Source organism: Carcharhinus amblyrhynchos, chromosome 6, assembly GCF_965287045.1.
Source record: "Carcharhinus amblyrhynchos chromosome 6, sCarAmb.v2.hapA, whole genome shotgun sequence".
In the NCBI taxonomy this organism is placed as follows: domain Eukaryota; kingdom Metazoa; phylum Chordata; class Chondrichthyes; order Carcharhiniformes; family Carcharhinidae; genus Carcharhinus; species Carcharhinus amblyrhynchos.
Genome location: NC_137329.1, coordinates 12,961,520 through 12,978,446, shown reverse-complemented (window position 1 = coordinate 12,978,446; position 16,927 = coordinate 12,961,520). Strand labels below are relative to the sequence as shown.

Here is a 16,927-nt window from a genome sequence, read left to right as displayed (position 1 = left end):
TTCAAATTTAGAGACAATACATTTAGTTCCTAATTCCAAATCATTAATATATAATGTGAACATTTGGGATCCTAGCACAGATTCCTGTGATACCCCACTAGTCACTGCCTGCCAGTTAGCAAAAGACCCACTTATTCCAATTCTTTGCTTCGTGCCTGCTAACCAGCTTTCGATCCATCTCAAGCCACTACTCGCAATTCCATGCTCTTTAACTTTGCTTCGCCATCTGCTGTGTGAGACCTTATTGAAAGGCTTCTGAAAGTCTAAATAAACCACCAGCTCTCCTTGGTCGACTGTCCTAGTTTCATCCTCAGAGAATTCCAGTAGGTTTGTCAAGCGTGATTTCCCCTTTTAAATCCATGCTGATTTTGTTTGATTATACCACTGCCTTCCAAATGCTGTGCTATGAGGTGGAGATGTCAGCATTGGACTCGGGTGGGCAACATTAAGAAGTCTTACAACACCAAGTTAAAGTCCAACAGGTTTATTTGGAATCACGAGTTACTCCTTCATCAGGTGAGCAGTGCTCCGAAAACTCGTGATTCCAAATAAACCTGCTGGACTTTAACCTGGTGTTGTGAGACTTCTTATTGTGCTATGAAATCCTTGATCATAGACTCTAGCAACTTCCCTACTACCACATCAGGTTCACTGGTCTACAGTTCTGTTTTCTCTCCAACCCCCCCTTTTTGAATTCTGAGCTTATATTAGCTGCCCTCCAATCAGTAGGAACCATTCCAGATTCCAAAGAATTTGGAAAATGACCACCAAATTTGGAAAATGATCTATTGTTTCCAGGGCCATTTCCTTAAGAGAGTACAGAAAAGGTTTACCAGGATGTTGCCTGGTATGGAGGGTCTTAGCTATGAGGAGAGATTGGGCGAACTGGGGCTGTTCTCCCTGGAAAGACGGAGGATGAGAGGTGACCTAATAGAGGTGTATAGAATTATGAAGGGCATAGATAGGGTGAACAGTGGGAAGCTTTTTCCCAGGTTGGAGGTGACGAGCACAAGGGGTCACAAGTTCAAGGTGAGGGGGGCAAGACTCAACACAGATGTCAGGGGGACGTATTTTACACAGAGGGTGGTGGGGGCCTGGAATGCACTGCCAAGCAAGGTGGTTGAGGTGGATACGCTGGGATCGTTTAAGACTTATCTAGATAGCCACATGAACAGACTGGGAATAGAGGGATACAAACGAATGATCTTGTTGGATGCATGAGTGGTGCAGGCTTGGAGGGCCGAAGGGCCTGTTCCTGTCCTGTACTGTTCTTTGTTCTTAACTACCTGGGATGGAGATTATCAAGCCCTGGAAATGTATCCCATTAATTTCCTCAAAACTGTTTCTCTATTAATGCTGATTTCATTCAGCTCCTCATAAAACTTGTGTCTCTCAGAACTTATGATACATTATTCACGCCTTCCTTTGTGAAGACAGGAGCAAAGTACGAACTTAGTTCCTCAGCCATTTCTTTCTTACCTGTTATGAATCTTCCTGTTTTGAACCAGAAGGAGCCTACATTAGATTTTGTCAGTTTTCTTTTCTTTGCGTATCTATAAAAATTTTTACGGTCAGTCTTTATGTTCTTACTTTCCTGCTGACTTTCATACACTATTTTCCCCTTCTTAATCAATCCCTTGGTCCGCCTTTGCTGAATTTTAAACTGCTCTCAATCCTTAGGCCTATTACTTTTTCTTGCCAATTTGTATGCCTCTTTGAATCTGATACTAATTTCCCTTGTAAGCCATGGTTTGACCACCCTTCACTTTCTCCTCTCTTACCAAATAAGAATAAACAACTCTTGGAATTCAACTATTTGTCCTTTAAGTGCCTGCCATTGCCTGTCCACAGTCTTTCCATTCAGTAATGTTTCCCAGTCCATCATGGCCAATTCATGTCTCACACCATCATAGTTACCTTTATTGAGATTCAGGACCCTGGTTTCAGAATCAACTATTTCACTATCCACCGTGATAAATAATTCTATCATATTATGGTCACTCATCCCCAAGGGTTCTCTCACAACTAGATTGCCAACTAATCCTTTCTCATTGCACAATACCCAGTCCAAGGTGGTCTGTTCCCATCATCAAAAGCAGATTATCTGGTCATTTATCTTATCACCGTTTACGGGAACGTGCTGCTTGCAAATCGGGTGCAGTATTTCCCTGTGGTATGATGATGATTACACTTGACAATATTTTATTGACTTTGAAACCCCTTTGGGACGTCCTGAGATCCCGAAGACTGCTATAAATTTACAAGTTCTTCCTTTTTTATATATAGTTGGGATTGTGTACATTCTTGTTACAAACACTGCTGTCCCAGCATTTTACGTCATTCTAGGTACTTTCTTTCACTATTCTGTATCATTTATTTCTGTGTTCTATCGCTTGCAATTTGAATTTCTAACCTCGAGACACAATCCATAAACAGAAGGACATTGGTGAGTGATAATAGGCTCCCTGGAATGAGTGTATATGGTGGGCCTGTTCACAGAGTGTGTCACTGTTACACGACATTTGTTTACAGTTAATTCTTCAGAACTATATGTGAGTTACTTGTTTCTGATTGTGTTTAGCGTGCTGATTTGTTACATACACTGAGGTTAAGATTGTTTGCTTCCATAGAAAACTTTTTTTTTTATTCATTCATTCATGGAATGTGGGCTTTGCCAGCATTTATTGCCCGTCCCTAATTGCCCTTCAGAAGATGGTGGTGATCTCCCTTCTTGAACCACTGCAGTCCATGTGGTGTAGGTACACCCAGAGTGCTGTTAGGGAGAGCCATTCATGCCCACTGCCACTGCAAGCAGGATTGGAGAATTTGGCACCCAGCCAAATCTCTGTTCACTGCAGTGGGACTAGAGAATCCTGCTGGCATGAATGATTGGAGAATTCTGCCCTGTATGGTTGCAAGTTAGGATGCTGCCATCACTTTGTTGCAATTCCTGTTTGGCTTTCACATGGAATTCCAGAATAACTGACTCATTAAAAATGAGGTACCTGATGTTTGCAGATACTTATTAATTGTACTTCTTAAAATTTCAAATATGGAGAAAACAACATTGCTGTCTAATCATAGAATGCCTACAGTGCAGAAAGAAGCCATTCGGCCCATCAAGCCTGCACCGACAACAATCCCACCCAGGCCCCATCCCTATAATCCCATGCATTTACCCTGCCAGATTTAGTATTCACCCACCAGATATTTTCCTAACTGCAAATGTGCCGGTGGTCACACTGCAGATCAGGTTGACAGGTGCATCAGTTTCTCTGCCTAATCCACATCAGCAATGACGGTGCTTAACAGAACAACGGTGCTGGATGTAGAATCATAGAATGCCTACAGTGCAGAAAGAAGCCATTTAGACTATCAGCTCTGCACCAACATCATTCTCACCAGGTCCTATTGCTGTAACTCCACGTATTTCCTTATGGACCCATAGAGGTTTACAGCATGGAAACAGGCCCTCTGGCCCAACTTACCCATGCTGCTCCTTTTTTAACCACTGAGCTAGTCCCAATTGCTTGCTTTTGGCCCATATCCTTCTATACCCATCTTACCCATGTAATTGTCTAAATGCTTTTTAAAAGACAAAACTGTATCCACCTCTACTGCTGCCTCTGGTGGCTCACTCCAGGTACTCACTATCCTCTGTGTGATAAAATTGCCCCTCTGGAGCCTTTTGTATCTTCCCCCCCTCTCATCTGAAACCTACGCCCTCTAGTTTTAGACCCCCCTACCTTTGGGGATTTACCCTGCTAGTCCTGACATTAAGGAGCAAATTTAGCGTGGCCAATCCACCTAACCTGCACATCTTTGGAGCGTGGGAGGAAAGTGGAAGAAACCCATGCAGACACAGGGAGAAAGTGCAAGTTCCACACAGACAGTCACCCGAGGCCGGAATTGGACCCAGGTCCCTGGTGCTGTGAAGCAGCAGCGCTAACCACTGTGCCACCGTGCAGCCCTAATTGAATCTAATGTCCGATTGAATCCCGGCCCTTGCAGTTCAAAATACAACAGAATACATTTGAACTAAATGCCAGACTTAATTCAAAGCATGATGTTCCACAAAAAAAAGGCTCCGTGCTTAACTTTCTTCACCTGCCAGAAATTGTTAATTTTTATGGATTCCTTGTCTGCTTCTGGCAGAAGGTAGCAGGTGGTCTGTTTTTTTTAAGAGGGGAATTCATTTATTTTAATTTTTCTGGAAGATTAACAAGAATCTTTAGTAAGTGCTGCAGCTGTTGGCTTTTAAGGATTTCAATTTATTTGTCCTTGACCCATGCTGGTTTGCCTTGACGAGGTATTTATCGGGAACAAAAGGCTGAATTACCCCCAAAATTGCGACGCCTCCCACCCAGTCCCATTTCTCTGCACGGACTTGTCAGCGTTCAGCTGTCGTTATTTATCCTTGGGTGTCTGGTAGTCACCATTTCCCGAGCTGCCTCCCTCCGTAGCTCAGAAATGAGTGTATGGATTATAAATACAGTCAGATAACTTGAGTCCATCAACCCGGCTCTCCAGGGAGCTGTGGAATGGAGGGCGGGGGGGGAAGTGCCGGAGAATGCAGTCACTTGTCTCTCGTTTTCCTCGCTTAACATTTACCACGGGGGGACTGTTGGCGCATGAGTCTGCTGCACATTTGTAGACTGCCGTGGCAGCAGACAGACCTGCGGACAGGAGCTGAGGGAAGCCAGTGTACGAAGGGAGGGGGAGAGGGCAGTGTGTATCGATCACCCTGGTTCCATAACTGAGCATGATAACTTGTGTTCTTCAGCAGCAAATTCATCAGCCCCTGTCATACAGTTTTTGTTGCAAAAACCTTCTTCAATCTGACTTGTCCATGTCAATATACACTAATTTGCATTATTCTGTTCTGTAGGCGAATTAACAAGCTTTGCAGTGATTAACTGGAACAATCCCTAGGAGGGAACTGTAAATGTATAACAATTATATGAAGTGTGGATTATGTGCTGTACCTGTCAGCAACCACATAGGATTTCACCTACTTCAGTCTTCTCATCCTAGCATTATCTCCCATAATGTATGGTCTTTGGTTCAAAAGCCATATCTTGCATTTGATTGAATTTAAAGGCATTCCCAAGTACTTTAAATGAAACCAAAAGGCTATTTAAAGACACCAGCTTTAAATTTCTTTCTTCTCACTGTCGCAAGGCCTTTCTTTCCCAGTGTGACAAAGATGGCTTCATATCTGTGCAGCTCCTGTTGGTGCAGAGTAACTTAATTCAGTTGTGACAAACGCCCTGAAGAGCAAAGGAGAAGTGCTTTTAATCTTTGGCAGTATCCAGAGAGGTTGATTTTGACTCAACCCCTGCAGAATAAATGGACTGAGCGCGCAGTTCAAATTGATTCTAAAAAAAACCTGCTGTCTATTTATGCCCTTTGCCCCTCTGTCTGGGTATTTTTTACATGCAACCGAGGTACCTGATTGATTCAGGTAGGGCACTTATCAATACATGCAAACTGGCTCAGTACGATCAGGTGTGGGTGAGGTAGGGTCCTTCTAATGCAAGTTTTATACTTAATCCTGTGGCGTCAAAAGAAGTAGGAATGTTCTTCTGGACCTCACAAAGAAAGCCCTGGCCTCACCTGCTCTTGATCTTGCCTCCCCTTCCAGCTATGAAGCTTTGCCAAAGCAGCGTCCCTCCTTCCCGACTTGCCCGCATGTCATTCCTCTGCGGAGCTGAGGGTATGTGGCTAATTATCTCCTTACACACATTTCTGGTGGGTGGCTGAATGTAAATGAGGCCAAGGACTTCAAATAGATTAGGCTGCCAACTGATGACACCACCGAACATTGAGGTGGCGTTCACCATGCAAATTTAGAATTGCTCCCATTCTTAAAGTCTGGGGACCTGGGTTCAAATCCCGTCATGGCAGCTGGTGGATTTTGAATTCAATAAAAAAATTTGGAATTAAGAATCTACTGATGACCATGGAACCATTGTCAATTGTCAGAAAACCAATTAGGTTCACTAACATTCTTTAGGGAAGGAAATCTGCCATCCTTACCTGGTCTGGCCAACATGTGATTCCAAATCCACAACAATGTGGTTGACTCTCAACTGACCTCTGAAATTGCCTAGCAAGTCACTCAGTTTCAAGGGAAACTAGGGATGGGCAATAAATGCTGGCCAGCCAGCGACGCCCATGTCCCATGAATGATTAGAAGAAAATCCACCAGCACCGTTCCTCCACTCATCCCCCAGAACATGGGATCTGGAGACATCAATAATATTCCATTATTATACTCTAGCAATGGCTTCTCTTCCTGGTCCCAAATAGTCACCTCCAGAATTTCCCAAAGATTTGTCTGAACAAAGAACAAAGAAAAGTACAGCATAGGAACAGGCCCTTTGGCCCTCCAAGCCTGCACCAACCATGCTGCCCATGTGAACTAAAACCCCTTATCCTTCCAGGGACCACATCCCTCTCTTCCCATCCTATTCATGTATTTGTTAAGATGCCCCTTAAAATGTCTATTGTATCTGCATCCACCACCTCCCCCGGCAGCGAGTTCCAGGCACTGCCACCCTCGGTGTTAAAAAAAACTTACCTTGTGCACCTCCTTTAAACCTTGCCCCTCGCACCTTAAACCTATCCCCCCCTAGTAATTGACTTTTCCACCTTGGGAAAAAGCTTCTGATTATCCACTCTGTCCATGCCTGTCATAATCTTGTAGACTTCTATCAGATCACCTCTCAACCTCCACCATTCCAGTGGGAACAAATCAAGTTTCTCCAATCTCTCGTCATAGCTAATGCCCTCCATACCAGGCAACACACTGGTAAATGTTTTCTGTACCCTTTTCTGTGTCTTATCTTCATTTGCATACTGTCCTTCAGTGATGTGATCCACAGCCATGGATCAGTCAGTGTACTGATGACAGACCATAGCTCTACCTCTCCAGAACATCTCAGTGCTGTCAGCCTGCCTGCTTAACATGTCCTCTGGCTAAATGTGTGGAAGACCAAAGTTGCTGTGTTTTGCTCCCTGCCATCAACTCCTCCCCCTTGTAACTGTTGCGTCTCTCCATCTTGACCACTCAAATCAAACCAAATTGGACTGTGCAAAAAAAAAACCCCAGTGTGCTGATGAACTGATCTTTAAACCCCACGCCCCATCCATCACCATCAAGATTGTTTGCTTCCATTTCCAAAAGGCCAAGTGATCGATCGGGCGGCCTGGTGGCACAGTGGTTGGCACTGCTGCCTTGCAGCTCTAGGGACTCAGGTTCAATTCCAGCCTCAGGTCATTGTCTATGCATTGTCTGTTCTCCCCGTGTCTGCATGGGTTTCCTTCAGGTGCACCAGTTTCCTCCTACAGTCTGAAAGACACGCCGGTTAGATGCATTGGCTGCCCTAAATTTTCCCTCAGTGTACTTGAACAGGCATCAGAGTGTGGCGACTAGGGGATTTTCACAGTAACTTCATTGTGGTGTTAATGTAAGCCTACCTGTGACTAATAAATAAACTTTACACTTTGCACCTTTGGCTACACCAACTCTGGGCTTTCCCTCTGCCTCCAATTTCATTACCAATCCATTAAAGGCAGAACCTTTAGGTAAAACATTTCCATTTCCTCCTGTATTCTTTGTTTCTCAAAATTTGGTGTTTTGTGCACCCAAACCCCTTTCCTCTTCCCAGAACAATAGATGGCAAAACCTTCAGATAACTCAGCCCTGTACCCTGGAATAAAGTTCTTCAAATACCACACATGCTTATAAAATGCAGTGCAATGCAGAAGGAGGCTGTTTGGCCCATCAAGTCTGCATCGACCACAATCCCAGCCAGACCTTATTCCCATAACCCCACATATTTACCTGCTAAACCCCCTGACATTAGGGGCAATTTAGCATGGCCAATCAACCTAACCCGCACATCTTTGGAATGTGGGAGTAAACTGGAGCACCCAGAGGAAACCCACACAGACACGGGGAGAATGTGCAAGTTCCACACAGTTAATCAGTTAACTACATCAATATCGCATAGCCAATCAATCTAACCTGCACATATTTGGAATGTGAGAGGAAACTGCAGCACCTGGAGGAAACCCATGCAGATACGGGGAGAATGTGCAAACTCCACACAGTTACCCAAGGCCGGAATTGAACCCGGGTTCCTGGAGCTGTGAGATAGCAGTGCTAACTGCTGTGCCACAGTGCTGCCCAAGGCATATATTACAGGTTCTGTACTGTACGTTACTGCAAAGCACAGTGGAGAATTCTTTAAAAAAACAAAGCTACAAAGTTCCTCAACAAGTACAGCAGAAAAGTAGTATAAAAATGAAGTTTAGTTTGGGGTGGAGGGGAAGGATGTGAAAACACAACAAAACAACCAATGTTCTTCAGATGTCAGTGATGTGAAAGTGGCATTTTTGAGACCAGGCTTTTTGGCAGAATGCAGTGGGGGCGGTGTTGACCTAGACACAGGTAATATTTTTGAGGGGTTAACATCTATGCCGTTTCTTGGGAACAGCTGATAATGACACTGGCTCAGTGACTGCTGTCCGTGGTGCTGAATTCAGTCGGCACCTGCTGACCCAGGCCACCTTTCCATGACAGTTTAAATGAGAAAAGAGCAATTGTGACAAAGATGTGTTAGACTATTCCCGACGTCCCTGCTCCCAAAACTAGTGCAAGTTATATAAAAATTTAAGGATTTTTGGCCAAAAGTCAGGGTCAACTTACACACGAGATCAACTATTATGTGAGCATATACATTATTCTATGGATCCTTTTTTGAGCAAGTCTTTTTTTCCCCCGGCTCTTCTTCAGTAGTTCAGTTTCTGTCCCTTTATCCCCTTCAATTATTACTCTGCATCCTTTTCATAAAAAACAGATCATAGAATCGCAGAAGGAGGCCGTTCAGCCCATTGATTCTGCCCTGACTCTCCGACAGAGGCTCCCATCCAGGTGAAGCAGCCTGCATCAAGCCCCTTCAGATGTTTGTAGGTTTCAATGAGATCACTTCTCGTTCTTCTAAACTGCAGAGAATGTAAGCCCAATTTATTCAGCTTCTCATCATAAGGCAGCCCTCTCCATCGGAAGAGGTTTAGTGAATGACTGCCATACCATCTCCAATGCAAGTATCTCCTTTCCTAATTGCAGAGACCAAAACAACACAACGGCATTCTAGATATGGTCTCTCTAAAACCCTGTATAATTGCACAAGATTTTTAAAATTCTTGTGCTTATCTAACTGGTTGCACAATGGTTAGCACTGCTGTCTCAAAGCACCAGGAACCCGGGTTTGATTCCCATGTGTCACTGTCTGTGTGGAGTCTGCAACTCCTCCCCGTGTCTGCGTGGGTTTCCTCCATGTGTTCCAGTTTCCTCCCACATTCCAAAGACTTGCTGGTTAGCTGCATTGGCCGTGCTAAATTCTCCCTCAGTGTACCTGAACAGGTACATTGTGGCAACTAGGGGAATTTCACAGTAACTTCATTGTAGTGTTCCTACTTGTGACACTAATAAATAAACTAAACAGTTAGAAGCTACACCACAGAACTAACGTGGATTATGATGGGCTGAATGGCCTCCTTCTCTGCTGTATCATTCTGTAATCCTATGGTGTCTGTACCTGCTAGTATCCCAGCACATTTTATGGTAATAAATTGATGCAGTTTTACTGTCAGCATTTGCATTAATTGATTCTTGCTTGGTCTAAAGTACGTTCTAAATATCTATAAAATTTTACTGATCAATTTGGTTACAGTTAGACTGGGAGTAAAACAGGAAAATGTGCCTCCGTTTTTCAGAATGGTTGCCGTGAAGTGCACCCAAACCTTAGTAGCGTTGGCTTGTGCTCTGCTGTCATTCAAGTGAATAGGGTCAGGAAGCTCACTGACCTCTCATTGAAAATCGGGCATTTTAGCCTCCAGCTGAAATTAAATGGCAGAAAGAAAAAAAATGTGTATAACAGAGACGGCTGACGCAATCCACACTCGCCAAATGGTTCAGAAAGAGAAATAAGGAGAGACATCTGGAAGGTTGAAGGAAATACACAGCGTATTGACTGGTACTCAGTGCACATCCTCTCCTGATAACGTGGCAATTAAGTGTTAATAGTTTGAAAACTGAATCTTAATTGATCAAAGTAGATCAGAAGCAAACAAAACCAAAACAAAACAACAGCCAGAAGTGAATACATGCAGCCTGTTGCCAGAGGAGAAAAGGACCAGTTAATGTTTCAGAGAGTGTTACATCTGCAGAACTGAAGAGATGGAACAAGTATTTCAACAGAATCAGAAACATCGTGGGGCAGCACAGTGGTGCACTGCTGCCTCACGGTGCCAGGGACCCGGGTTTGATTCCCCACTTGGGCTACAGTCTGTGCGGAGTCTGCATGTTCTCCCCGTATCTGCGTGGGTTTCCTCCGGGTGCGCCAGTTTCTTCCCATAGTCCGAAAGACATGCTGGTTAGGTGCATTGGCTATGCTATTGGATAGTCAGAAGCTTTTTTTCCAGGATGGAAGATTCAGTTACTAGGAGCATAGGTTTAAGGTGCGAGGCACAAGGTTTGAAGGAGCTATACGAGGCAAGTTTTCTTACACAGAGGGTGGTGGGTGCCTGGAACTTGCTGTCGGGGGAGGTAGTGGAAGCAGATACGATAGTGATTTTTAAGGGGCATCTTGACAAATACATGAAAAGGATGGGAATAGAGGGATAAGGTCCCCGGAAGGGTAGGGGATTTTAGTTCAATTGGCCAACACTGTCAGTGCAGGCTTGGAGGACCGAAGCTCCTGTTCCTGTGCTGTAATTTTCTTTGTTCTTTGTTCTTAAATTCTCCCTCAGTGTACCCGAACAGGTGCTAGAGTATGGCAACTGGGGAATTTTCACAGTAACTTCATTGCAGTGTTCGTGTAAGCCTACTTGTGACATTAATAAATAAATGAAGGGGATCAATAACATTTGAGCAGGTACAAGAAGAAAAGTAAGTATCTTAACAGCCAGACTGATATGACATTGGCGTTGGGTTTGACTTGTGGAGAGCAGCTAGCACACGTCATAGTCTCACATTTATGAAGGTTGCATCTTGTTTTGACTGGGTCCCACGTCATGAATATGCTGTCCCTGCACAAGTCCTTGGGCCTTTGCACTTGGGCAATTGAGCGTGCGCAAAGTTTCGAAGTCTTTCGTGGCCAGCGCCCGCACTTACCAGCACTAATGCTCACTCGATATGTTAGTTACATGATCGACCGAGGTCTTACCTACAAGTAGCCGATCGGAAGACCCAGAAAAAGCTATCACGCACCTTTATAAAGACAGTAAACTTGTCTCGATGGCTGTAGAGCATTAGCAATCAGAGCACAGTGTAAAAGCACCAGAAAATCGCTGTGGCAATGTGCTTCAGTGCTGCCATGGTCAGAACAATTTGACAAGGTAAATCGCACAGGACACGTGCACGTGGAAGAAGTGACCTTGGTGGGAACATGAATTTTTCTCCTGATGGAGGCTGTCCAAATTTCTAAATTACAATTTAGCATGTGTTTAAGATACATTTATGTGCCATTAAATATGAATAGGTGGGAAAGCTGGACTTGTGGGATGGGAGGAAATGTCCCAAACTCCCTCTCTCTGCCAGCCTTTGGTCTCAGATTGAAGGTGATTACATCGGTTACCAAACGGGCAGTATTTATACATGCAGGCCTCATATACATATCCAGATGTTTCCTCATTCATCAAGCTGCACTTACAAATTGGACATTACTGCCATCCCATGTGGGAAAGCTACCTGGGGACACAGCCTAATTTGAAATTTCCCTTCAGGCTCCTTTGATGGCTCAATGAATAAACTACATTGCCTAACATATTACAGACAGACCTCAAGAGCTCCCAGATTTGATCCCTGGTCTCGACTGAGTTCCAGCCTTTTTATATTTAGTACACCGATAGCCGAGGCTGCAGGAGGACAATTTCGCATAAGGGGGGGCTGATCTTGCCAGCATGCTGCACTGCAGATTTTTCTACAGATCCCCACAGACCACAAACACTCAGGCTAACTCCAGCATTTATGTTAGTCTCTCTCTTACTGAATTCATAGACCCGGATTTCTTGGTCTACAGTGGAGTTAAAATGAGGGGGCAAGGTTCACTTACACTGTAGGACAAGTTCAGGGCTCCCTGCCCTCCCCAGACAATGTATAAGAACCAGATGTTTAAGTTGGTGTGGGGTTGCTGGGGGTGGAGGGAAGCTGGGGGGTGGTACACACAAAACAACTGGGAGGGGGAAGGAACATCAGTCAGGTCATAAATTGGGTAAGTGGTATATTGTGTGGATACAGTTGAGTTTGCCTGCAAAGTGAATAAACTGATGGCACGTGAAAGCCGATTTTAACTCTGCCTGCACAGTGGAAACTAAGTGATCATGCAGTTAAGATTGAACATGTGACCGTACCGATCCCAGAATCTGGCTGTGGCCAACACTTCTTCCCTATCCCTAAGTGCCCTTGAACTGAATGATTTGTTCGGTCATTTCAGAGGGCAGTTGAGAGTCAACCGCATTGCTGTGGCTCTGTAGTCACGTGGAGGCTAGACCAGGTGAGGACAGCAGATTTCCTACCCTAAAGGACATCAGCGAACCAGATGGGATTTTCGGACAATTGGCAATAGTTTTCTGGTCATCTGTAGACTTTTAATTCCAGATTTTTATTGAATCCAGATTGAATCTGAATCTGCATTGGTGGGATTCAAAACCAGGTCCCCCAAGAATTATTTGGGTCGCTGGATTAATAGCCCAGTGACAATGCCACTATTTCACTGCCTCCCCACAGCATTGGAGCTCAATTTGATCTATTATTGTCACATGTATTAGTTTACAGTGGAAAGTATTGTTTCTTGCACGTTACACAGACAAAGCCTACCGTACATAAAAAAGGAAAGGAAAGAGTGCAGTATGTAATGTTGCAGTCATAGCTAGAGTGTAGAGAAAGATTAACTTAGTGCAAGGTAGTTTCATTCAAAAGTCTGACAGCAACAGGGAAGAAGCTGTTCTTGAGTTGGTTGGTCTGTGGCCTCAGACTTTTGTATCATTTTCCCAATGGAAGAAGGTAGAAGAGAGTTAAATATGGGCCTGAGTGTCATCCTCAGAGTCAGGGCCAAAGGAGGCCCAGGTAGGCCCAGAGGTGGCATGGGAGCAGAGTGGTCAGCATTGCTGCTTCACAGCACCAGGACCTGGGTTCGATTCCCGGCTTGGGTCACTGTCTGTGTGGAGTCTGCACATTCTCCCCGTATCTGGGTGGGTTTCCTCCAGGTGGTCCGGTTACCTCCCACACACTGAAAGACATGCTGGTTAGGTGCATTGACCAGGAGTGTGGCGACTAGGAGAATTTCACAGTAACTTCATTGCAGTATTAATGTAAGCCTTACTTGTAACTAAGAAATAAACTTTAACTTTACTTTAGATCTTATTTCTTGTTTTATAAATGTCCTTCTGCGGCCAGAGGAAGGTGGAATAGCCCTTGGGCTCCACGTGAAATGTGTTGTCCTCCCAGAGAGGAGGCTCCTAACCTCTCCCCCAACTCCCTCCCCCCACTCCCCCACCCCATCGCCCCTCACAACGAGCCACACACTGCCCCCTCCCCCCCCCCCCCCCCCCCCCACCCCCATTCCTTCCCCAATTCCTCCAAAAAACCACCACTGCCCCTTGACCAACTCACCTCAATGCCAGGAACCGTTGTGTTCACGTCTGCTGCCCTGCTATCAGTTCCTTCCTCGTGCCAGAGGGGGCATGCTGGCTCAAAGACCAGGCTCTGACCTGATCATTGTTGCATTCCAAAATATTTTGTGGATCTAGTTACACTCCAGAGACTTCAGCCCACAGTCTAGGGCGAGCACTCCAAGTTCAGTGCTGAGGGCGCTGTCAGAGGTGCCACCTGTCAGATGGGGGTGTTCAATCAACATATTGCTATTTCAGTGTAAGAGATTCCGCAGTGCTATTCAAAGAAGAACAGCAGATTTCACTTGGTTAAGAGCAAATTACTGCAGATGCTAGAATCTGAAACCAAAAGATTTTGTAAAAAGTTTTGACAAAGGTTTGTCTGGACTCAAAGCATCAGCTCTTTTCTCTCCTTACAGATGCTGCCAGACCTGCTGAGATTTTCCAGCATTTTCTCTTTTGCTGTTAGATTTCCCCTGGTGTCTTGGCCAGCTCTATCCCTCAATCTATCCTTACTCTTTCTCTTCTGCCACATGAGGGCACACCCCCATTCACCACCCCACACAAGAAAAAGAGTAACACAAATAATGATATAAAAAAATAAGAAGAAAAAGGCCCAGGAGGCAAGAAGAGAAAAAAAACCACAAGATAAGGGCAAGGCATCACAGGGAACAACAAGGACGGGGACATGGGCCGAAAGAGAAGATCATGAAGAGAAGGGGACATGTTCTCTCTCTGTCCGACCCCAAACCTCAAATAGATTAGCGGATCATTCGCTCACCTCTGTTTTACAGGGCCTTGTGTATGATTTGGCTGCTTTTTTCCTTATGTTGCAACTATGTCCATGATTGTAAAATACATAGCCATGAAGTATAGAGTCATAGATACAGGCATAGAGGCTTACAGCATGGAAACAGGCCCTTTGGCCCAACTTGTCCATGCTGCCCTTTCTTTAAACTCCTAAGCTAGTCCCAATTGTCCACATTTGGCCTATATCCCTCCATACACATTTTACCCATGTAAATAGAGCAGTGTGGAACATCCCACTGTTTTTAATGGTGCTACATAAATGAAGCCTTCTTCTTTCAAAATGAAAATACGGTTAAACTATCATTCAGATGTAAAACTGTGACTAATATCTCGAAAGCAGAACACTTATCTTTGGATCAGTGATCGTGCTTAAATTAAATCCTGGTAACTGGCTTGTAGCGTGTTGGTCAATGATAGGGCTGGAAACTTCCAAGAGCACTGGGTGGAATTGTCCAGCCACGCTGGTCTAAAAACCGGAAATTCCCACCCGACCGTCAATGGCGTTTCATGTTCTCCACAACCCGCCCGCTATAATTCCGGTGGCGAGCAGGATAGGAGAATTCTGGCCACTGTCTCTCCAATTCTGGCCCCAAATCCCAAAATCCCTTCATCTCTTCACGTCGCTCCCCATCTTTATAAACTCTCCTCTGATTAAAATAGGGGAGGCAGTGGCCTAGTGAATTAGTAATCTAGAAACCCAGCTTTGGGGCCTAGGTTCAAATTCCTCCATTGCAGATGATGAAATTTGGATTTAAATTAAAAGAAATCTAGAATTGAAGTCTAATGATGACCATAAAAGCATTGTCGATTACTGTAAAAACCCATCCGGTTCACATTAATGTCTAAAAGCAGGCATGGTGGTTAGCACTGCTGCCTCACAACACCAGGGACCTGGGTTCAATTCTGGCTTTGGGTCACTGTCTGTGTGGGCTCTGCACATTCTCCCCGTGTCTGCATGGGTTTCCTCCGGGTGCTGCAGTTTCCCCGCAGTCCAAATGTGTGTGGGTTAGGTGGATTGGCCATGTTAAATTGCCCCTTATGGTTAGGAGGATTAGAAGGGTAAATATGTAGGGTGACGGGGATAGGACCTGGGTGGGATTGTTGTCACCGCAGACGCATTGGGCCAAATGGTCTCCTGCACTGTACAAAGAATAAAGAAAATTACAGCACAGGAACAGGCTCTCCAAGTCTGCCCAACTGAACTAAAACCCCAAAAAACAAGGAATAAATGGAAGTATCAGGAGTGCAGATTTTATGGTTAAGCTTTTTGGTAACAGATGTCAAATCTGTCTGAGAAACATTGCTGTGAAGTGCCTTGGGATGTTTTTCACCATTTGCGGTGCTACACAAATGCAGGCTGTTGTTAGCGGTTGAAGGCTTCTGTATGATGAGGCAATTCTGCAGCTGGCTGCACAGTTACCATTTTTAATGGTCCGCTGGGAAAACAAAATGTCACACAAATGGTTTAAGATGATGCAGTACTATATTTGTGGTAAATATTTATTGTGGCTATGGGAAAGAAATAATTTAAAAAATGTAACAAAGACCAAGTCTGAGAGCGAATGCCAGCATCGACTAACCACCAGTGAATTGCGCCTGCTGTCACATTATTCAGCGAGTTGAACACATTTATGTTTTTTGATTTAGTGTTGTTTTTTTTTAAAGGCAATTTCTGGCCACTTCGATATTTTATTCGAGAAGAATTGCAGCAATAAGGTAAGGACCCTCGCTCCGCAAAATGCATTTATAATGATCTGATTTTTATCAAATTAAAGGAGCAGAACTGATTTATGGAATCCGAATGTGCAGTAGGAGGCTCTTCAGTCCACTGTTACTGCGCTGGTTCTTTTAAAGATATCCGATGATTTCCCCTGCTCTTTCCCTGTAGCCCTGAAGGTGTTGCTTTTGCAGTGTACAATTGTACCTTTTGAAAGTGGCTTGTGAATTTGTTTTGCCCACTCTACCAGGCTGTGCACTCCAGATAATAGCAACTGACTGTGTGAAGGAAAAATATCTTCCCACTGATCCCCTGGTTCACAGAAGCAAAGTGAAAAGTTTATAGAATCTAGTCATTGAATCCCTGCAGTGCAGAAGCAGGTCATTTGGCCCATAGAGTCTGCACCAACTCTTCGACAGAGCATCCCAACTAGACACGGTCCCCATACTCCAACATATTTACCTTGCTAATCCCCCTAACCAACACATCTTGGGACACTAAGAGGCAATTTAACATGGCCAGTCAACCTAACCTGCACATGTTTGTGACCTTGGGAGGAAACCAGAGCACCTGGGGGAATTCCACACAGACACGGGGAGAACATGCAGATTCCACACAGACAGTCATAGAATCATAAATCCCTACAGTACACAAGGAGGCCCCTTGAGTCTGTATTGACCACAATCCCACCAACCCCTATTCCCATTGCCCAGCACA

General features: G+C 44.6%; 1 protein-coding gene across 2 annotated transcripts in view; it reads left to right on the top strand.

The window, feature by feature from the left end:
• Window positions 1-16,927, top strand: part of prmt3 (protein arginine methyltransferase 3) — a 206,019-nt gene that overhangs the window by 142,034 nt on the left and 47,058 nt on the right. For both annotated transcript variants that reach the window (XM_080191539.1, XM_080191538.1), the window contains one exon: window positions 16,159-16,209. In XM_080191539.1, the coding sequence (XP_080047665.1) occupies window positions 16,159-16,209 (51 nt within the window). The remainder of the gene's footprint in view (window positions 1-16,158; window positions 16,210-16,927) is intronic.